The sequence below is a fragment of the Cnephaeus nilssonii genome (assembly GCF_951640355.1).
Source record: "Cnephaeus nilssonii genome assembly, chromosome: 8".
In the NCBI taxonomy this organism is placed as follows: Eukaryota; Metazoa; Chordata; class Mammalia; order Chiroptera; family Vespertilionidae; genus Cnephaeus; species Cnephaeus nilssonii.
Window position 1 is genome coordinate 37,525,589 of NC_137079.1, and position 23,868 is coordinate 37,549,456.

The window sequence follows — 23,868 nt, forward strand, 5'->3', positions numbered from 1 at the left end:
GGGCTGAGGGAACCCCTTCTCCGTGCACGAATTTCATGCACCGGGCCACTAGTTATCACATAAATTATTCTCACCTTAAACTTTACTTTGAGCCCCAGAACATTATCAATTCTATCACATTTTCTCACCATAAGAATTTCAGAAAATAACTGTCTGTAATAAGGTAAGATAAACTTATTTAATAATCATCTATAATAAAGAGCTAATACGCTTATTAGACTGGAGGGTGAAATGACCTTCCGGAAGGACCAGTGGGCCGGGGTCGGGGGGTGGGTTCATGAGGCAGCCGGGATGTGAGGGCCGAGCCTCATGCAGGAATTTCGTGCATCGGGCTTCTAGTTTTTTATGTTTATTACCTAAATATTATACTATTAACATAAAATTGTCTACTTAATACCTACTTACCTAACCTTATAAATAAACAATAGATTTTAGTAACAGGACTAAGGTAAATTATAAAATAATACATTTAAAATCCATTTTATATGCCACTTCTATATCGTTAAGAAAAGTAATTAGCCCTGGCCATTGTGACCCAGTTGTTAGAGCATAGGACCGCATACTAAAGGGTCTTGGATTAGATTCCCAGTCAAAGACAGTACCTGGGTTGCAGGTTCTATCCTGCATGCAAGAGGCAACCAATTGATGTGTCTCTCTCACAATGATGTCTCTCTCTCTTCCTCCCTCCCCCCTTCCACTCTCTAAAAATCAAGGGGAAAAATATCCCTGGGTGAGGATTAACAAAAAAAGGAAGGCAGGAAGGCAGGAAGGCAGGAAGGCAGGAAGGCAGGAAGGAAGGAAGGAAGGAAGGAAGGAAGAAAATAAATTATAAACTGTGCTTAAAATATATGTGCAATAGCTAAATTCACCATCGCTTTATTGGAAATAGTACCACGTAGAGCAGTAAGAAATGTCCTTACCTGAAAGTATCAGGGCGATACCTCCACATGCATTGGGAGAAGACATGGATGTCCCATTCATTAGCTGAGTTCCTCTCAATGTCCAGTTAGGAACAGAAGCAATGGCTCCTCCTGGTGCACTTATACTCACTCCAAGGGCCCCATCAGCACTGAATAAAAGATCATTAGTTTGCTTACAATGATAATAACTGGATAAATATGGGTGTTCAAATAATTTACAGTACAATCTCATGGACTCCTTGAAATCATTGGAATCAATGGGGAAAAATACCCAGCACAACTGTTTCCCCGTTGAGCAGTTTTTTTCCTTTGTAAATGGTCAAAATCTGTGTGTGTGTGTGTGTGTGTGTGTGTGTGTGTGTGTGTGTAATAGACTTAGGTATAAAAGGTTATCGGGTATGTTTATGAAAAAGAAATTAAATAAATTCTTTAAAATAAATTTTGCCATTGCTCAGACTCCTTGATGGTTGTACCTCTCTTTTCCATGAGTATAAGCTTTGCCTTTGTCTGAATTAATATAGCATTGTCCAATAGAAATATATGGGACACATGTCATTTTAAATTTTCTAAAAGCTTCATTTAAAAAAAGTGACAAGAATTTAAAGTTAATTTTAATAAGGTATTTTTTAATTCAACATGTCCAAAACATAATTTCAATATGTAACTGATAGAAAAATATGAATTAATTTATATTCTTTTTTTGTACTGGGAAGTATTTGTACAGTTAGCACTTACAGCACATCTTAATACAGACTAACTTCATGGGATTAGTGGCTGCCATATTGAACAGCTAAAATCAACAGTGCTGCCTGGTTTAGGGCTTTGGCTACACATTAACGAGTTCAAGTCTGTAGAGTTCATGACTGCATTGTCCCCAAACACAAGCTCTGTCCTCTGCCCCAAGTAAAGGAAGAATAAAGGCACACTACACTTCTTTCCACCTGGAAATAAATTCCCCACAGAGGATGCTGTCCTTCCTTTCTACCATTCTTCCCCAACTGACTAAATTATTTTTATTCTTAGGAGGGATACTAGTGCAATTTGGTTTCATATTTTTACACAGAGATCTGAAAGCATGCAAATCATATCTTCCTCATGAAATGGGTGAGTGGCATCCCTTTTAGTAATTATCTTAAAACAAATATTGTGAAGTAAATATCTGTTGACCTGTAGTATTATCAAGTGACAAAAGTGCCTGAATAGTGTGATCTCCCATTTATGCACAGAATGACTAAAAGGTTGCTACCCAAACATACTACAGATGAGATTTAGGGTAATTTTTGCTTTCTTCTTGGCATCATCTATATTGTCTGCCAATGTTCACAATGAGTATCTGGTATCTTATTATTAAACAATTACTAAAGAAAATAACTTGGAAGAGTCATCAATTTTAACAGTCTTATTTATTAATTTTCCACTAATCTATTTAAGTGGCTAATAGTAAAGCATTTAATTTGTGTTCTAAAAATGGATTCTATAAAATGTAAATAAAAATTGTATTAAAATAAAAATTTCTAATGTAAACTTACATATCCCTTATACAAACATTATATTAAAATTTTCTTAAAATAAAAAACTATTTTATTTTCTTCTAAAATACAATATGTAATAAAATTCAATAAGTGTTTATGTAGGCATTATTTGGTAATCTGCCTTTAAGATATATGCCATACTTGCAAACATCAGGAATTCAGGTAACTTCTTTGTCTGACAGTCTTTCCTGATGAAGAGGATTTTTTTAAATAGGCCTACAGAATATATTCATTCAGTAATCATTAGTCAATGTTTTATATTTCACACCCTGTCTAATTATTAAACCAAGTCTTTTCAATAACATTCAATGTTTATAGTACAGTAAACATGAAACCAATTCTCTCAATTCTTAGGAAAACTGGTTTGTGAACCACTATCTGCTTAATCAGAGTTTCCCCCTCAATTCATGAACTCATTTTCTTAAAATAATTATTTAAATGTTATATATAAAAATAAGACAGACAAAAGCTGGTTTAAACATTCTCTAATACTTGCTGTTTATCCTGACTATAAGTTAAAACAATATTTAAAAATCAATTTTAGAAAAGAACAAGTTTAATAATCAATGCATTTATTAACTAAACATAAAAGATATAAACATTTGCTGACTTTGACTCTTATCCTATTTCTAGCCACTCTTATTCAATGATGTAGAGTTTTAGTCCAGTTAGTTGGGCTAACGAGGGCAGTCTATGACATAGGTGATAATATAGGCAAAGCTTCTTGAACCAGATGGAGATCCACAGCCTGATTGCTTTTAATGAGAGTTATAAAAAAAATTACTAAAATAAATTTTATTTTTTAAAGAAAAATTACTTAGAGAAAGTTAGGAAGATACCTGTAACTCAGAGGATTAAATTTAGCATTATCATATTTGATCTGATCCCAACCAATTTTTCTAATGTTATCTTCCAATAGTCCCTTTATTATGTTTTATACATTCAACAAACCCAATTACTACTTATTTCTCCCAAATCTTTGCACTAAAACATGCTCATCTTTGGGTTCATGCTATTCTTTCCATATAAAATTCCCTACTTCTATCTCAAAATCCTACCCATCTATTTTTAAAAATATATTTTATTTTATTAATTTCAGAGAGGAAGGGAGAGGGAGAGAGAGATAGAAACATCAATGATGAGAAAGAATCATTGATCGGCTGCCTCCTACACACCCCTCACTGGGGATCAAGCCCACAACTCCGGCATATGCCCTTGACCAGAATCAAACCCAGGACCCCTCAGTCCGCAGGCTGATGCTCTATCCACTGAGCCAAACCAGCGAGGGTCCTATCCATCTTTTAAGGCCCACTCTAATACCATCACCTCCTTGAGGGGTTCCACTCAAAAGGAAGTGATACTCCCACCTATGTAATGTCCTAAAATGAAATTGTGAACTCGGATGACAACCTATTCATTTATTACTGCAGGCAGTAAGGTATTTGCTGAATTAAATTCAAAGTTGATTTTCTTTTTAAAAAAATAACTCCAAAGAGGTAAATAGATGAATTAAAATAGGCTTTATTTTCCAGAAGGTACTTGTACTTACTGATGTCATAATGAGGGATTATATAAATGTGGGCTTACTATACCTCTTGAGAAAAATAATCAGTTCCTGGAATCAGATAAATATACTTCACAGAGGGGCTTCAAGAAACCAAAGTAGATGCAATTCATTTATCAAACAGAACTTGCCTACTATGGATTATAACCAAAATTGTTCAATATATTATAACTTCAAACACATAAACACAGGGACTGCAGGCTTATAACTGTGACTTTCCAAAATTTTGGGCCTTTGTTTCACCTAAATTCTAACATCAAAAGTACTACAAAAGAGGCCTTCACTATTTTCTAAAGATAATCTAACCCTTACTTTGCATTCAGATCCTCATAAATGAAGGATTTGGGGCACAGGCCTAAGGATTTACATTCAGAATACACCTAACAATGAAATGGCTGTATTTTACTTCTTTAATTATCAGTTTCCTTGAGATAATTTCTCAATCAAAATGAAAATGCTGAAAAAGTAAAAACTATTAGAAAGAATCAATAAAATTACCAAAATCTACCTCACCTACCATGTAAAATTTAGCCAAATGTTTGTAATAGTCCACCTGTCCTACCCTCCACCTACCTGGGCCCTCTAGAAGACCACGTATATTGATTGGCAGGTAATTTCTCTCTCAGAGAATATTCAGCAACCATCATATCAGGTGAAACATAAGCACCAACACCTATGGGATAGATTTCATAATTAACAAAAGGACACAAAATATGCATGTTAACTGTAATCCACTATTTACACGGCTATGAGACCTTGGGTAAATTGTTTGATGTCCCTACACCACAACTCTGTCATGAAAGGAAAAGATAAAAAAACTTAACCAAGGAAAATTTACTACGTACCAAACATACTATGTGCCTTGTTTTTGAGTAAAAAAAATATCAAGATTATTATGTAGATTAAAAATAATGTACCTGAAAGTGTACTTAGGTGTAAAATAAAAAGAAATGTGTTTTAAACTATCCTATCTAATAAAAGGATAATATGCAAATTGACCGTCAATCCAACACACAAGATGGCTGCCCCCATTTGGACACAAGATGGCCTGCAGTGGAGGGCAGTTATCAGGCCTACAGGGAAGGGCAGTTAGGGGTGACTGGGCCTGCAGGGGAGGACAGTTGGGGGTGACCAGGCCTGCAGGAGAGGGCAGTTGGGAGAGACAAGGCATGCAGGGGAGGGCAGTTAGGGTCCACCAGGCTGGCAAGGAAGGGCACTTAGGGGTGACTGGGCCAGCAGGGGAGGGCAGTTGAAGGGGACCAGGCCTGCAGGGGAGGACAGTTAGGGGTGACCTGGCTGGCAGGGGAGGGCAATTAGGGGCAATCGGGCCAGCAGGAAAGCAGTTAGGCATCGATCAGAATGGCAGGGGAGTGGTTAGGGGATGATCAGGCTGGCAGGCAGAATCAGTTAAGGGCAATCAGGCAGGCAGTAAGGCATTTCTCGAGGGGTCCCAGATTGGAGACGGTGTAGGCTGAGCTGAGGGACACAACCCCCTCCCCCCATGCATGAATTTTGTGCACCGGGCCTCTAATAAAATATAACATTAGAGGAATAAAGGAGTTAGTTGACTGGAATTTTTAAATGAATGACCATTCTAGCGAAAACTCCACAAATAATATTGGCAGTATCCCTCTGCTCAAAAATGGCTATAATAATGAGCAAAACAACAAAGACAGAACATGCTAGTCTTTAGATACATATATGAAAATGAAGCCTCGTTAGACTCTGAAACACAATATAGGATCAAACTTGGTTCTTTCATTTCAGAAATTAGGAAACATGACTTACAGAAATTAAAAAAATATACAAAATACACATTATTGAGTGGCAGAGGAAAGATTTAGAATCCAGGTATACCAGCATCTACTAGTAATTCCTCTTTACAACATACACATATTCAGAGTAGAAGACTAGATAAAACATGTGTGAGTTAAGAGGATTTAGGTTAAAAATGCTGCCACATAAAACTGTAATTATTTTGTAAAATTTAGTTTAAAATTTTCAGTGAATATGGGGATAAGAAAACCAAAAAACACTGAGTATTAGAGCAGAGCAGTAAACTTGATCTTTAGGTACCTCTTTCAGATCTATTTTTGGTTTCATTTTCATATTCTTATAATCCTACATAATAAAATCCCAGCAATGGAAGCGTCGGAATGACCAGAATGACCAGAGACCAGAACAACTGCCGTCCCTTGCCCCAGCAGGCCCTGCTCCCTCAGTGGGGACACCCCACCCCGATCTGGGGTCTCCATCAGGGCAGGTCGGCCGGCCCCCACCCATGCACTGAGTCTCTATCCTATCCAATCTAACAAAAGAGTAATATGCAAATTAACCATCACTGTTATACTCCCCAGCCACGCCCACCAGCCAATCAGGAGTGAGTATGCAAATTAAACCAACCAATATAGCTGAGGCCACAGAGAGAGCAGGAGGGAGGCTTGGGTTTCCCCAGCGATGGAGGAAGCCAAGCTTTCTGCACACCCTGGCTGACCCAGGCCTCTGCTTAAGGCTACAAAGTTTCAATTGTAGAAGATAAATAAATCATAGATACCAGGGCCTCCGCTTGGGTCGCCAGGGGGCGTGGTCGGTCTGTAAACCACCACAGGCCCCTCGCCCAGGCTGCTCCAGGCCCCAAGGGAACCCCCATCCTGATCCGGGACACCCTTCAGGGCAAACCAGCTGGCTCCCACCCATGCACCAGGCCTCTATCCTATCTAATAAAAGAGTAATATGCAGATTGACCATCATTCCAACAAACAAGATGGCTGTCCCCATGTGGTCAAAGATGACTGCCCCCATGTGGACACAAGATGGCCACCACAAGATGGCCAGCAGGGGAGGGCAGTTGGGACAGACAAGGTCTGCAAGGGAGGGCAGTTGTGGGCAATCAGGCTAGTTGGGGAGGGCACTTGGGAGGGACCAGGCCTGCAAGGGAGGGCAGTTGGGGGCGATCAAGCCTGCAGGGGAGGGCAGTTAGGGGTGTCCAGACCGGCAGAGGAGGGAAGTTGGGGGTGTCCGGGCCTGCAGGGAAGGGCAGTTGGGGGGGGGACCCAGGCCTGCAGGGGATAGCAGTTTGGGGGGACGAGGCCTGCAGGGGAAGGCAGTTGGGGGTGACCAGGCCTGGAGGGGAGGGCAGTTAGGGGCAATCAGGCTGGCAGGGGTCAGTTAGGCATCAATCAGGCTGGCAGGGGAATGGTTAGGGGGTGATCAGGCTGGCAGGCAGAAGTGGTTAGGAGCAATCAGGAAGGCAGGCAGGCGAGCAGTTGGGAACCAGCAGTCCTGGATTGTGAGAGGGATGTCCGACTGCCCGTTTAGGCCCGATCCCAGTGAATTTTGTGCACCGGGCCTCTAGTCCTATGTAATAAACAGGCAATATGCAAATTGACCCTAACAGCAGAACAACCAGAACAACCACTCGACCAGTCACTATGAGGTGCACAGACCACTTCTCGGTCTCTTTCCCCAGACAACAGGCTCCAATTGTCCAATGGCGAACAGGGAACTGGGGGTGGGTGCCAGGGGACACGGGTGACGCCAGGCCAAGGTCCCCACCCCACCAGTCGCCCGGCAACCTGCAGCGGAGGCGGGGCCAGCGAGCAGGCAGAACGGCTGACCTCTCGGTTCCTCCCCCTGGTGGGCAGGCTCTGATCACCCGCTGGCGAACATGGAACTGGGGGTGGGTGGTGGTGGTGAGACTGACTGCAGGCAGCCGGGGAAGATGGCCCTGACTGCAGGCAAGGCCTAGGGACCGTACCCACACACGAATTTCATACGCTGGGCCTCTATTCTATATAATAAAAGACTAAGTGACTGTTATGACGGAACTACCAGAATGATCAGTCGCTATGATGCGCACTGACCACCAGGAGGCAGACGCTCAAATACAGGAGCTGCCACCTGGTGGTCAATGTGCTCCCCGAGCCCCGCTCAGCCAGAAGCCTGGCTCACAGCTGGTGAGCGCAGCAGCAGTGGTGGTAGCCTCCGCTAAGGAGTAGCGAACCGAGTGGTAAGGAACAAGCAGGTGGGCTGTAAGGAGCGAGGGATCCTGGATGATGAGAGGGATGTCCGACTGCCGGCTTAACAACCCCTGAGGGGTCCCGGACTGTGAGAGGGTGCAGGCTGGGTTGAAGGAACCCGCACCAGTGTACAAATTTCATGTACAAGGCCTCTAGTATCTAGATAATTGAAATACACAATGTATGTATCACTAGTAGGCCCTGTGAACACATGATTTAACAGAATACTTAAGCAAGAGGTTTGAAATTACATAAAATAAAATATACCTTAAACTTTAGTAGCTATAAATAAAAGTATGTCTTGTATTTATATTTATCTTATATTTGTAAGATCACTTATTTTAAGACAAAAATTTTTTTTAAAGGAGCAATTTTGAAGCTTTGATACCAAAATATTATATATACATACTAGTAACAGCTATAATATGCATGTACCTATGCAATTATTGATATATACACCAGAAAAGTATCTGGGACCCAATAGTTTTTATAATCATATATCCGATCAATAATGTCAAAAAGCAGAAGCCTTATTTTGATCTCAAATAAAAATAAAAATTTAGGCATCATTTCTTTCAATTCATTCTTCTAATTCATGCAACATATTTAAAAACAACAGGGTGTAGGTTTTTCTGCGTAAGTTATTAGCTACTGTACTATAATGCTAGCTGTCTTATTTTCATACTATGACTGTAACTAATTTTGATTTCCCATAGCTCTTGTTGATAGGCATTTTTTTGCTCTTGTTGATAGGCATTTTTAGATTACAGTGAAGCAGACAACACTGCAGCATATCTAAAGATCAAAGATTGGAAAAAAAGCCACATTCATGAACAAATGTTTCTCATTAATAGAGCTTCCTTCTTCTACATCTGGTTCTTTCTGCATGTTCTAAGAGAAATGAAAGGAGAAAACTATACTATGAAATTAGTCATACACTATAAATAAAAAGTAAAGCAAGTGGCTTGGCCAGCATGGCTCAGTAGTTGAACCGGGAGGTCATGGTTCGAGTCCTGGTTAGGCCATATGCCTGGGCTGTGGTCGCGATCCCCCGTGTGGGGAGTGTAGGAGACAAATGATCAATGATTCTCCCTCTACACTGATGTTTTTCTCTCCCTCTCCCGTCTTCTCTCTGAAATCAATAAAAATATATATTTTTTAAAAAGTGTCTTTACATTTTTCACTTAGTGTGGAAAGCCCTTTCCTTGATCATTTCTACCGACTGAAATCCCTATTCCCATAATTCTTCCAAATATCCTTACCTAAATTCTCAAATCAGAAGTGGCTGGACTTTCGTAATACCACTTCAACCACTTACTCCAGTCTACTTCAGAGGCAATTCCAGATCAGCACGAAATTTCAGTTTCCCAAGGTTGTATTTAAGGTTTATGGTGTCTTGGATACAAGAGATCCAATTAACATTGAAATAACTGAGGTGTTTTTTGTTTGCTAATTTTTAACAAGTCCATTTCTAAAATAGGAAACTCACCTATAACACTTGATGTAGTTCCACCAGGACAACCAACTGTAGAAAGGCATGGACCATTGTTTCCAGCACTGGAAATATAAATTATATTATGCTTCCACACTGCTTCATTAATGACTTCACAAATTCTCCTGAAAGAGTGAGAGGGAATTCCTTTGAAAATAAACAATTGTCCCACTTTTCAAAATCTTTATTATTATTATGTGAAAATATCTGCAAATATGGTTTATATATAAAAAAAACCCAGACTAAAATATGGTTCCAAGTAACAGAACTAAAACAATGGCTATATATAAGGAAATGTGAATTAGAATCACTCAGATAGGGACATTCTTTTATTTTTCCTTTATTAATGAAAGTATTACATGTCTCTCCCCCCCCGCCCCCCATTGGCCTTACTCCAGCCACTCCCCTGAGAACATTCCCTCACCCCCCTACTGTCTGTGTCCATTGGTTATGCTTATATGCATGCATAAAACTCCGTAGGTTGATCTCTACCCTCTCCCCCGCAACTCCCCCCATTTCCTCTGAGGTTTGACATTCGGTTTGATGCTTCTCTGTATCTGGATCTATTTTTGTTCATCAGTTTATGTTGTCCATTATATTCCACAAATGAGTGAGATCATGTGATATTTATCTTCCTCTGACTGGCTTATTTCGCTTCGCATAATGCTCTTCAGTTCCATCCATGCTGTTGCAAATGGTAAGAATTCCTTCTTTTTTACAGTAGTGTAGTATAACATTGTATAGATGTACCACAGTTTTTTAATCCACTCACCTGCTGATGGGCACTTAGGCTGTTTCCAAATCTTAGCTATTGTAAACTGCGCTGCTATGAAAATAGGGGTGCATATATCTTTTCTGACTGTACTTTTGATTTCTTGGGATATATTCCTAGAAGTGGGATCACTGGGTCAAATGGAGGTTCCATTTTTAATTTTTTGAGGAAACTCCATAGTGTTCTCCACAGTGGCAGCACCAGTCTGCATTTCCACCAGCAGTGCACGAGAGTTGCTTTTTCCTCCACATCCTCATTGCTTTGTTGATGATAGCCATTCGGACAGGTGTAAAATGGTACCTCATTGTCGTTTTGATTTGCATCTCTCAGATGATTACTTTGAGCATGTTTTCAGATGTCTCTTGGCCGTCTGTATGTCCTCTTTCAAAAAGTGTCTATTTAGGTCCATTGCCCATTTTTTTTATTGGATTGTTTATCTTCCTTTTGTGAAGTTGTATGAGTTCTCTGTAAATTTTTGGAGATTAAACCCTTACTGGAAATAACATTGGCAAATATGTTCTCCCATGCAATGGGTTTTCTTGTTGTTTTTTTCATTTCTTTTGCTATGCAGCTTTTTATTTTGATATAGTCACATTTATTTTTCTCCTTAGTTTCCATTGCCCTAGGAGCAGTATCAATAAAGTTATTTCTACGACGTATGTCCAATATTTTGCTGCCCGTGGATTCCACTAAGATTTTTATGGTTTCCCCTCTTACATTTAATTCCTTTATCCATTTTGAGTTTATTTTTGTGTATGGTATAAGTTGGTGGTCTAGTTTCATTTTTTTGCATGTATCTGTCCAATTTTCCCAACACCATTTATTGAAGATACTGTCTTGACTCCAATGTATGCTCTTGCCTCCTTTGTCAAATATTAATTGAGCATTATAATGGCTTGGGTCTATTTCTGGGTTCTCTGTTCTGTTCCATTGGTCTATATATCTGTTCTTGTGCCAGTATCAGGCAGTTATGAGAACAGTGGCTTTGTAAAATAGCTTGATATCTGGTATTGAGATCCCTCCTACTTTTTTCCTTTCTCAGGATTGCTGCAGCTATTCAGGATCTTCTTTTATTCCAGATGAATTTTTGGAGAGTTTATCTGTGAAATATGCTGTTGGTATTTTAATGGGGAGTGCATTGAATCTATAGATTGCTTTGGGTAGTATGGACATTTTAATAATGTTGATTCTACCAATCCATGAACACGGTATATTCTTTCATTTGTTTATGTCTTCCACTATGTCTTTTTTAAACATCCTCTAGTTTTACAAGTAGAGGTCTTTTACCTTCTTACTTAAGTTTATTCCTAGGTATCTTAATTTTCTGATGGAGTCTTTAGGGTTTTCTATGTATAATATCATGTCATCTGCAAATAATATTAAATTTTACTTCTTTTCCAATTTGGATGCCTTTTATTTCTTCTTCTTGTCTAATCGCTATGGCTAGTACTTCCAGTACTATGTCAAATAGGAGTGGTGAAAGTGGGCATCCGTCCTGTTCCTGTTCTTAGATGAAATGGAGATTGGGACATTCTTAAACAATAAATGCTTAGCCTCTATTCCAAAAGTATCTATAATACCAAAATATTGTTCAAATGAGTGGTTAAGTAACTTTTGGTGCCATCCACCATTGGTGGAACACGATACAGTCATTCCAGGTGATGCACCCTAGTTAGATTTGACTTGGGAAGCAGTTATGAGGCCAGGTTAAATGTGGAGAAATGCTAGATACAAAATTGTATATATATGGGGAAAACTACAAAAGGATACTGAATGATTAGCAATGACTGGGTAGTGGGGCAATTGGTGATTTCACTCCCATTCCACTTAAAGTAACATATTCAGAAACAACTCCTGGGGAATTCCTAGATATATTTGTAATTAGTGACAAAAGTGAAGGGGAGCTCTAACCGGTTTGGCTCAGTGTTTAGAGCATCAGCCTGCGGACTGAAGGGTCCCAGGTTCGATTCCGGTCAAGGGCATGTACCTCGGTTGTAGGCACATTCCCAGTGGGGGGTGTGCAGGAGGCAGCTGATCAATGTTTCTCTCTTATCGATGTTTCTAACTCTCTATCCCTCTCCCTTCCTCTCTGTTAAAAAAATCAACAAAATATATTTTTTTAAAAAGTGAAGGGGAAATAAAGCACTAGGGAGAACTTACGAGAAAGATTTAAAATATAAGAAATCTGGTTAGAGCTTCATAGCAAACAATAAAAAATGTACTGGTATTAATTAAAAGAGATGAAGTTAGGCCATGAAGAAATGGAGTCAATATAACAAAGGTATAGGGCTAAGGACACTCCAAAGTACAAAAGGGTATCAGGGCAAATGACTTTAAACGGATGAATATCAAAGGAGGAGAGAAAGAAATACTCTTAGGTAAATAAGATATTGAAGCAAAAAGATGGGTCAAGATTGCATTCACAAATAAAATGTCTGAGGATGACAGGGTGCTTGTTAAAAGGACAAGAAAAGGATGTGTCATAGAAAGTTAGTAGTACTAGTTTTCTGGGAACAGTAAGTTATTTGATAACAGCAAACTAAAGGGTCTGGGCTTGGTAAAATTTGAACTTTGGCAGGATTTTATTAAAGAGCCTCAGACACTGAATGATAGGTATATATGAATGGCCTGATGATGGGAGGAAGAAAATGATCAGTAAGGTAATACTCTAAGTAAGGTAATGTCAAAGTTATTACTATGAAGAAAAAAGGTAAGGTAGCATGAGGTCAAAACTAAACCACTGGATTTGGCAGCAAGAAGACACTGATGACATAGGGAGGAAGGGTTGGGAAGAGACTTAGAATGTGAACATACACACTAAGTTTCCCCAGATAAGTGAGTGAAAACAGTATGAAATAAAAAGGTTTTTTGTCTGTTTTAAGACTGACGACTCCAGAGCATATCTGTATAATAATGCAGTAAAGGAGAGAGGAAATGCGATACAGATCTTAGAGGCTTGAGTGACTTGATCCTGGCACTTCTTTCATTACACAACAGGGAGGGCAGAGAAGGTGGGGTCAGAGGAGGTCAGGAAGGGCACAAAGGCTGAGTGCTTTTATTCTCTCTGGGAAAAGAAGAGGGGAGAACTTTACTCAGGAAAGAGGGAAGGTCAGGGAAGGTCTTTGAGAAGAGGTGTAAAATGGTCATACAGGAGGGAAAGGGTAAATGCAGTGTGATCAGACAATGCTGTGTGAACAATCTCATATCCATGGTCTTAAACCTGAAGTGGGTTGTCAGTGTGTTTCTCCTGAAAAGTCTGGCAGTGCAGGTATAGGATCACTGAAGGGAATGTCAGGGTTTCCACAATATGGAGTTTGGTCAGGTAATTACACCTGGAAGAGTTCAGGGTGCTTATGGATGAGGAATTCTAGTGATAGATGGGACATGGGATATCCCTGGGTAGGAGGAAATAAGGATATCAAGAATACGACCATGGGAATGAGGGCCAGATCTAGGAGACATAGTTGTCATCTAATCACAGTGACTGCTTTTTTCAACTGTAATTTTCAACCCAGTTATGAAAAGCATTTCATACTCTTATTCTGCTAAGTTCTTATGGGTAACAGGATACAAAGAACACTCACCCAGAATTTGGCCAGTGAGTTGCTTCTCCATAGCTATAGTTGACAAGATCACACTTATGGTTTATAACTTCTATCATCTATTAAAAAGATGAATAATCTAATTTAGGAAGCAATGTACAGAAACAGACATGCCAGTAAAATAAAGGCATAGAATCCCACAGTTTCTTAATCAATCATATTCTAATTTAAATCCAAATATATGTTACTTCTAAGCATATGGTTAATAAACTTTAAAAAAGGTAGGGGGAGACAGCATACAGTAAATATCTATAGAAAACAAAACTAGAGACTTGGCCAGTGAGGCTCAATTGGTACATAGTCCCGTACACCAAAAGTTTGTGGGTTCAATTCCCGGTCAGGGCACATACCTAGGTTTCGGGTTTGATATCCAATCGGGATCTGTAAGGAGGCAACAAATCAATGTTTCTCTCTTACATCAATGGTTCTCTCTCTCTCTTTCTCTCTCTCCCCCAAATCAATAAAAGCATGTCCCTAGGTAGGGATTTAAAAAAATTACAAAAAACAAACAAACAAAAACCCACACACAAAACAAAACTAGCATTTGCAGATTGGAATAGGGGAGAGGAAGAGAGAATGGTTCTTAGCAAAATTAAAATATAATTCATATTAAAATAAAATGTAGAGTATTAGTTAAATTCTTCTTAGGCTGATGGAGTAAGCTGGTAAAGAGGCCTTTTTTGTTGTTTTAAAGTACCTCAAAATAGCCTGTTAGGAGATTTACTAGAAATGAGAAGTATAATATAAATAATATTTTTATATTTTCCAAGAAACTTTATCCTAATAATTTTAACAAAGTAACTGAAAAATACTCTTGGTAAGCACTTTATAAACCTAAAAATATTCCAGATCATCAATTACTAATCTTCTAAATCAACACCTCACAAAAACTCACAGCTCTTATAAGGCCTGTGCCTGTTTCCATTGTGCTCAGTCTTGTATCACCAATCTTGATTGAAAGAATTTGGGCACCAGGAGCCACACCATTCCGTTCAGGTTCTTCTGGAAAATGTCCAGCAGCTATACTAGCTACATGAGTTCCATGAGCTCCTAGAGGCAAAAAGAGAGGAACATGACAAAATATTCTCACAGATTCAAAGTTTTAACCATTCAATTTTTATATTAATCATGATAAAAATAATTGAATAAGAATATACCCTCACCTTAATATTTAATAATATATTATTCCCTTAATTTTCTTATCAGTAATTCACAAAAAATGAAAACTCTTTGAATTCCATACACTATTCTACTACCCTGTGTTCATTGAGAGCAAAAGTGTAAGTCACAAGGATGAGGAAGTATTTGCAATATATATATAATTGACAAAAACTTATATCCAGAATATAACCTTTCAAATCCAAAGGAAAAGAAGAAATGTGAAAGAAAAATGGGTGAAACACTTAAAAAGCATTTCACAAAAGAGGAATCCAAATGACTCATAAATATGAAAATATGTTCAACTTCATTAGTCTGTCTGAGAAATACAAATCAAAGCCACGTATCTTTCAGAATGGCTACAACTGTGAGGCTGACTGTCAACAGCAACCATGGATGGGGATGTGCACTCACACAATGCTAGTGGAAGAATAGACTAGCATTTTGGAAAGCTGCACACAGGCATACCCTATGACTTAGCAATTCCACCTCTAGCTATGTACCCAACAGAAATGTGTGCACAGTAAAGGACAAATGCAAAATTGTTCATGGCAGCATTGCTTATAAAATTAAAAAACTTGCATGAATACATGGTGTATCTACAGAACTGAATATTATACAGCAATAAATATGAACTACTTTTATACACCATGGGATGAGGCACACAAAAATAAGGCTGATTTAAAGTCACACACAAAAGGGTATATAATGAATAATCCACTTATATAAATTGAAATATCACCATAATAACATTGAACCATGTGCAATTACCACTATTTAATCAGTTCTGATCCATAAAACAACAATACTGGAAGGTTCAATCTAATGTGCTAATAGAAATAAGGACAATAGTTAACTTTGGGAGGGAGGGTGTGTTAGTGGTTAAGAAGAGACATAATGGGAGCCTTGCCAATGTTTTTATTTCTTGACTTGGTGGTGGCTAGACAGCGTGTTCACCTAAGATAATTCAATGCATATACAATTTGTGATTTGTATACTTTTCTCTACATATGTCATATACCATACTTTGTTTTATATGAAGTAAAAACAAAAATTAGGCCTTCTTTTTATTAAAAAGTTTTTTAAAAGACATGGGTAGAGAGAAATGTCACACTATTGTCAGATAAACAGTAACACAAACATAATGATAAATTACAACTGGCATTGGGCCTTAATGTTTGAGTGACACTGGAATAGTTGGAACTCCAGGAGAAATGAGAGAATAAGACTCTTCCAAATGGGTCTGCTGCTATGCTGAGATTCCTCTACTCCAGACAACTGTTATGTAAGAATATGGATCCAATATTACCAATTCTTCCTGTCTAATTTTTTCCAATAAAAACAGAAAAGCTGGAGCCCTGACAAGTGTACTCCATGGTTAGTGTCCACTCCACCTGTGCACCGAAGGATCGTGGGTTTAATTCCCTGTCAAGGGCATGTACCTGGGTTGCAGGTCCGGTGCCCAGCCCCTTTTGGGGCGCATGACAGAGGCAACCAATAGATGTGTCTCTCTTACACTGATGTTTCTCTCTTTCTCCCTCCCTCTCCATCCCTCCCTTCCACTCTCTCGTAAAAAATCAATCAATGGGAAAAATATCATCAGGTGAGAATTAACAAAACAAAAATAAAAAATAGGAAAGTTGGATTTTAATGTAATCTCCCCAACCAACCCCCCCAAAAAACTTTGCCACCACCACCACCTATCAGTTAGAATGGCTAAAATTAAGTTTTACTGGCCACACTGTGTGGACAAGAATGTGGAGCTTCTGGAGCACTCATGCTCTGCTGGTGGAATGCAGAGGGTACAGCCACTGAGGAAAACAGCCTGGGAGTTTCTTAAGTTAAATTTATGCCTACTGTAACTAACCAGTTCTCTTAAATATCATTCCAAGTTAAACAAAAACTTATTTCCACACAGAGACTTGTACACAAATGTTGAAACAATGCAAATGTCCACCAGAAGGTGAATGGATAAACAAACCATGATGTATTCACATCATGAAATACTACTCATAAATAAGGAATAAGCTATTTATAATCATAATATAAATAAATTTCAAACCATTACTCTGAAATAAGGCTGGCAAAAAAACAAACACAAAACCCAAAAAACATATTTTTATTCCACTTACATAAAATTCTAGAAAATGTAAACTAATCTAGAGTGACAGTTTTGTGGCTACCTGGGGTTGTGGGTGGAGACAGGGCTGGATTACACAGGAAGACAAGCAAACTGTGGGTGTGATGGAAATGTTCACTATCTTGATTGTGGTGGTGATTTCCTGGGAGTATGCATCTATCAAAATTTATCAAATTGCACACACGCGCACACACACACACAGTGTATATTATGCTTTAGCTATTCAGCTGTGTCTTAAGTTGGGGAAGGGGGTGATAAAGAGTTGTCTTTCACACTTTGGAAAGTATATGATTGTCTAACCTATACTGTATACCTGAAACTAATGCAAAATAGTAAATGTAAACTGTAGATAAAAATTTAAATAAAAAAAATAATTTAAGTCTTCTTGACCTCATTCCCCTTGCTCCTTCACCAGGAGTAACCACTATCCAGAAGCTGGTGTGCATCTTCTTACCATCTATATTGTTACGATATACACACACATATCCATAAACACTGTGTAGTATCTGGCATATTTTACACGTTTTATCATTTTTTAAATTTATGTATGATATAGGTATATATAAATTTATTTGTTTTGATTGCTGTATAATATTCCACAGTATGAATAACACAATTTTTAAAAAAACTATTCTTTTGTTGATGGGTATTTAAACTGTTTCACCTGAGAGTACAAACAATCAGGTAGAAAGATCTTCTGTGTCATTTCAAAAACAGTTTGAATTTCTCTCAGGTTAATATTTGGAAGTGAAATTACTGTTCTTTAGATGAATTATGCTGATGGATTTTTTTGTGTGTTTGGATCATGTTTACATTTTTGGAAGGGATCCTACATGACTATGATTTTAAGGAACAACATCTTGCCAAGGAACCAAATTACATCTATTATTCCAGACCTAGCTCTTCAGTTGGAATCTCTAAATTAAATTCTCTATGAGGCTGCTTTTGGCTACAGAAATTTATCATCTTACACTTTGTAAATTTAACTCTAATTAGCGTATCTGAAACAGAATACCTCCACTGGTCACAATAGAGAGCAGGTTTCCATCATCATATATATTAACGGAGTAATTCAACATCTCAGCTGTGCCAAAAGAGCTATATTCTTGGGCTTCTTTGTAGTTTCTTAATACAGTAGATTTACTCAAGTCCCCGTCTTCATTCGAATCAATGCAGGCTCTGTTAATTCAGAATATAGAATAGATAATGAAATCTATTGTCTTACCTTCCCCCAAATTACATAATATTGTTTCTCAGGTATATTCTTATTACCCTATCTGTTTCAACCAGAGCAACCAAAGTAACGGCCTGGTTTAGATTTCTCCATAGTCATCAGCAAAGATTAGGTAAGATAGCGTCACAAAATTCCAGGCAGAAAGCCTTACATCCCACTTAAGAAATCAGACCAAAGCTTAGCCTAGAGCAGTGGTCGGCAAATTCATTAAATGTCAACAGAGCCAAATATCAACAGTACAACGATTGAAATTTCTTTTGAGAGCCAAATTTTTTAAACTTAAACTATATAGGTAGGTACATTGTTATTAACTTAATTAGGGTACTCCTAAGCTGGCCTTTCTAAAAACTCAAGGGACCAAAGAGCCGCATGTGACTCAAGAGCCGCAGTTTGCCAACCACTGGCCTAGAGCTTTAGAATAGTTTAGGATGGTTTTGACATATAGCCTAGGCCTTACTTCCTGCTTCTTCTAGAGCTGGCTGTTGGACCCAACTGTGTATACAGGCTCCTTAAGGAAGAACTATTATCGAACCACCATCCCACAGTTGTAACAGCCTTAGGCAAACATATTTTACAAAAAGCATTTTCTACATAGTTTTATGGTTGTCCTCCTATCTGCTCTTTTCCCAGTTTATCTTTTTAATTGTATAGAGGCCATCTATCTATACTAATAAAAGGGCAATACGCTAATTAGACCATATAGACTGGACATTTTCCGGACAAAGCTGTAGCGGCTGCAAGGGCTGAAGGAGGCCAGCAGCCAGTAGTGGCAGCAGCAGACCTTCCCTGATTGGCACAGTCGCCTCCTGTAGAGGGAGACCAGACTGTGGCTTAGGGCCGCTCCCCAAGGTGGGATATCCCCTGAGGGCTCCCGGACTGTGAGAGGGGCAGGCCGGGCTGAGGTCCACCGCCCCCCACCCCTGTGCACGAATTTTCATGCAATGGGCCTCTAGTATCCTATCTAATAAAAGAGTAATACACAGCCGAAACCGGTTTGGCTCAGTGGATAGAGCGTCGGCCTGCAGACTGAAAGGTCCCAGGTTCGATTCTGGTCAAGGGCATGTACATTGGTTGCGGGCACATCTCCGGTAGGGGGTGTGCAGGAGGCAGCTGGTCGATGTTTCTCTCTCATCGATGTTTTTAGCTCTCTATCCCTCTCCCTTCCTGTCTGTAAAAAATCAATAAAATATATATATTTTAAAAAAGAATAATATGCAAATTGACAATACCTCCACTACAGGCACAAGCCAATCAGGAGCAAGTATGCAAATTAACCCAACCAAAATGGCTGCGGCCACGGAGAGAGGCTTGGGTTTCCCCAAAAATGGAGAAAGCCAAGCTTTCTGCCTGCCCTGGCAGGCCCAGGCTTCCACTCCATGCTACAAAGTTTCAATTATAGAAGATAAATAAATCCCAACAAAAATGGCGGCAGCCACGGAGCTGAAGAGAGCAGGAGGCTTGAGTTGTCGCCGGAGATGGAGGAAGCCAAGCTTTCCACACACCCTGGCGGGCGCAGGCCTCCACTCAAGGCTACAAAGTTTCAATTATAGAAGATAAATAAATCCCAGATACCAGGGCCTCCGCTTGGGTCGCCAGGAGGCGTGGTCAGCCTGCAAAACACCACAGGCCCCTCACCCAGGCCACCCCATGCCCCAAGGGAACCCACACCCTGATCCGGGACACCCTTCAGGGCAAACCAGCTGGCCCCACCCATGCACTAGGCCTCTATCCTATCTAATCCTATATAATAAAATAATAATATGCAAATTGACCATCACTCCAACACACAATATGGCTGCCCCCATGTGGTCAAAGATGACTACCCCCATGTGGACACAAGATGGCCACCACAAGATGTCCAGCAGGGAAGGGCAGTTGGGAGGGACCAGGCCTACAAGGGAGGGCAGTTGGGGGTGATCAAGCCTGCAGGGGAGGGCAGTTAGGGGTGACCAGGCCGGCAGAGGAGGGAAGTTGGGGGCGACCTGGCCTGCAGGAAAGGGCAGTTGGGGGGGGGGGCGGGACCCAGGCCTGCAGGGGAGGGCAGTTAGGGGTGACCAGGCCTGCAGAGGAGGGCAGTTAGGGGCAATCAGGCTGGCAGGGAAGCAGTTAGGCATCAATCAGGCTGGCAGGGGAGTGGTTAGGGGGTGATCAGGCTGGCAGGCAAGAGTGGTTAGGGGCAATCAGGAAGGCAGGCAGGCGAGCAGTTGGGAGCCAGCAGTCCTGGATTGTGAGAGGGATGTCCGACTGCCCGTTTAGGCCCTATCCCAGGATTGGGCCTAAACGGGCAGTCGGACATCACTTGAGGGGTCCCAGATTGGAGAGGGTGCAGGCTGGGCTGAGGGACACCCCCAGCCCCCGTGCACGAATTTCGTGCACCAGGCCTCTAGTATATATATAAAAGGCTAATATGCTAAGTGTCCCTCCTACCATCCAACCGGTATGACACAGACTGACCAGGGGACAGATGCTTAACGCAGGAGCTGCCATGACATGCACTGGCCGGCACCACGGACCTGGTGCCGACAAACCAACACTCGACTTCCCCCAAGTGGGACACAGGCCCCGCCACCACCCTGGAGCAACACCCCACCAAATTGCAGCCAACGCTGCCGAGACCTCATGGCCCAAAATGCAGCCCACAGCCCAGCCCAGCCCGGAAACACCTGGCTTCCTCTCCCTAGCGACGCCTAGCCTCCTTGCAGTTTCTTCAGCCCAAAAGATAAAGACAAAGAGAGAATGTTAAAAGCAGCAAAAGAAAATTAGTTACCTACAAGGAAGCACCCATAAGACTGTAAGCTGATTTCTCAATAGAAATTTTGTAGATCAGAAGGGATTGGCAAGAAATATTCAGTGACAAAAAGCCAGGACCTGATTACTCCACCCAGGAAAGCTAACATTTAGAATGGAAGGACAGATAAAAGATTTGCAGATAAGAAAAAAAGCTAAGGAGTTCATCAAATGTTAAAGGGTCTTTTTTAAAAAGAAAAAGAAAATATAAAAATTGAATAAAAAAACACACAAAATAAACAGAACAGAAACAGACTCAGATATGGAGACATTTTGATGGTTGTGAATGGGGATGGGTGAAAAAGGTGAAGGGGTTGGGAAGTACAAATTGGAAATTACAGAATAGTCACAGGGATGTAAAGTACAGTATAGGAAATGTAGTCAACAATCCTATCTAATAAAGAGGGAATATGCTAATTGACCCTTACGCTGTCACAAAGATTGGTGGTGCCCACAGCCAATAAGGAGGGAATATGCTACTTGACTGCCACGCCCTCAAAGATGGTGGGGCCCAGTCCTCTCAGCCCCGCCGGGGTGGCAGGCACGCAGCAAGGCCTGCCTCTGGAGTCCCCCAGTCCCCTCAACCTCCCAGGGCCGGCCCGAGACACAGACAAGCCTCGGATGGCAGCTGCCCAGCCACCTAAGGCTGCCCAAGGCTCAGCTAACCAGGGCCGGCTGAGGCTTGTGCTGCTGGCAGTGGCAGCAGCAGAGGTGTGATGGGGGCGTTGCCTTCCCCTGATCGCCAGGTCGCCTCCCACCCCTGAGGGCTCCCGGACTGTGAGAAGAGGCAGGCTGGGCTGAGGGAGCCCCCCTCCTCCAGGGCATGAATTTTGATGCACCAGGCCTCTAGTGTTCTAATAATGTGTGTCAGATGGGTATAAGATTTATCAGAATGATCACTTAGTATGTTATATAATGCCCAATCTTGATTCAGTTATACACCTGAAACTATTATATTGTATGTCAACTGTAATTGGAAAATAAAAAATGATTTAAAAAATTATCACAGCAAATACAGTGACGAATGTCACAGATCAGTTTCTTATAACCACCATCAATATAAAGTAACTCAACAATTCAAACATGCTATCAAAATAAACATAAATATTAGTGACTTCAATAATAACTCCTCTGGGGGCGAAACATGAATGTGGTGCAAGGTTATAACTTTCTGAAGGTCTGGTTGGCTTAATTAAAGGAACACTTGTCAGAATACAGAAAGGGAATATGAAAATGAGGTTCATGGAAAAAATTAGGGATTTGGGGCTTATAAATTCCTAAACATTTTGAATACATTTGTTTAATTATCTATGGAAAAAACCCACAGCTTTCTTCAAATCTAAAAATAAAAATCCCAAAACAAAACAAAAAACCTGAGATAGCAAAATAAAAAACTACTAAAATGAAACAAATCAATGTTCTTTCCTTTATGTAATCCTCTATAAACACATATTATTTCTCTCAACCAGTTTTTTGCTCCATAAGGAGATAGTGAGTTTGACACCATACCTCCTGACAAATACTTAAGAGTATAGTTATATTAGGTTATCTACTAAGTGCAGAGATGTGGGTTTAACAATTACTGGAAATGTGGCAGGGGGAGATTAGACTTGACCTTCTTTGTGAAAGAAAAACAAAACAAGCACATGATATTTAAGGCCACTTTACTCTCCCTCAGAAATGGCTGTGCCTAAAGTTCGCCTTAGGTAATGTGGAGTTTTTAAGATTCTCCGAAAAAAAATTCTGGATCTAACTCTGAAATGAGGTGGGGAAATTAAAGCCCTAAATGATATATTATGATGCTTTAAAAAAACATATTCCCAGTAGCACTTGAAGCATAATCCTGCTACACTTCTCACTCATAATACTGTCTAAAATGTTACTCTAGTGATTTCAGATTGCATTTCATTTAATGTTTGATTAAATGTCATTTCCAACAGAAAAATTCTAAAGGTGTCTTAGAATACTGTCAACAACCTGTTACAATTTATCACTTACTCTGTCAACTGCCTTAACGACCAAGTAAACCTTCTGGAAACATACTGGCACCCTGGACCTCATGATCCTAAATTCCTTTCCCTGAGGACAAAGTAGCCTGCAGTTCTCAGTCATGTGTGGAAAATACTGTAATTGAAACCACCTATTGCTTCACTATGCAATCCCTACTAATATTATAGTATTTCTTTCAGTCCTTTTGTAGTACATTTCCCCCACATATACTCAGTTTTGTATCTAGTATTTTCCACACATTTAACCTTGCCTCCTCTCCCACAATAAAGCTCACCTAAGCCTTATCACTAGGAATGACTGTCTCATGTTACACCATGTAGTGAATATACCAAATTTTGCTAAACCATACCATTGAACACTTTTTATATTACAATCACTACGATCAAAGCTTTCTGCATAGCTTTGTAGGAAAAAAAGTCCACAAATGTGTGTATACCTACATGCATACACACACCCATACAACATAACTAAATGCATGCAAAAACTACATTAATATTTAATATCATATGAATGAAAAATTCAAATGGAGCAGGGATTTCTCATTCAATTAAAAATTTATACCCATTGTCAGAGATGAGGTAGTACTGACATCCATAAAAGGAAATACCTCCTTTAAGAAGGGTACATTGTAAAGTAAA

The 23,868-nt window shown here is 39.9% G+C and overlaps 1 protein-coding gene across 4 annotated transcripts in view; it reads right to left on the reverse strand.

Annotated features, from left to right (window-relative positions):
- The window catches only part of TPP2 (tripeptidyl peptidase 2), a 92,874-nt gene that overhangs the window by 43,533 nt on the left and 25,473 nt on the right, over positions 1-23,868 (reverse strand). For all 4 annotated transcript variants that reach the window (XM_079779060.1, XM_079779061.1, XM_079779062.1 and 1 more), the window contains exons 6-11: positions 18,215-18,378; positions 14,797-14,951; positions 13,884-13,960; positions 9,525-9,652; positions 4,590-4,689; positions 921-1,069 (exon numbers count right to left, since the gene is read on the reverse strand). In XM_079779060.1, the coding sequence (XP_079635186.1) occupies positions 921-1,069; positions 4,590-4,689; positions 9,525-9,652; positions 13,884-13,960; positions 14,797-14,951; positions 18,215-18,378 (773 nt within the window). The remainder of the gene's footprint in view (positions 1-920; positions 1,070-4,589; positions 4,690-9,524; positions 9,653-13,883; positions 13,961-14,796; positions 14,952-18,214; positions 18,379-23,868) is intronic.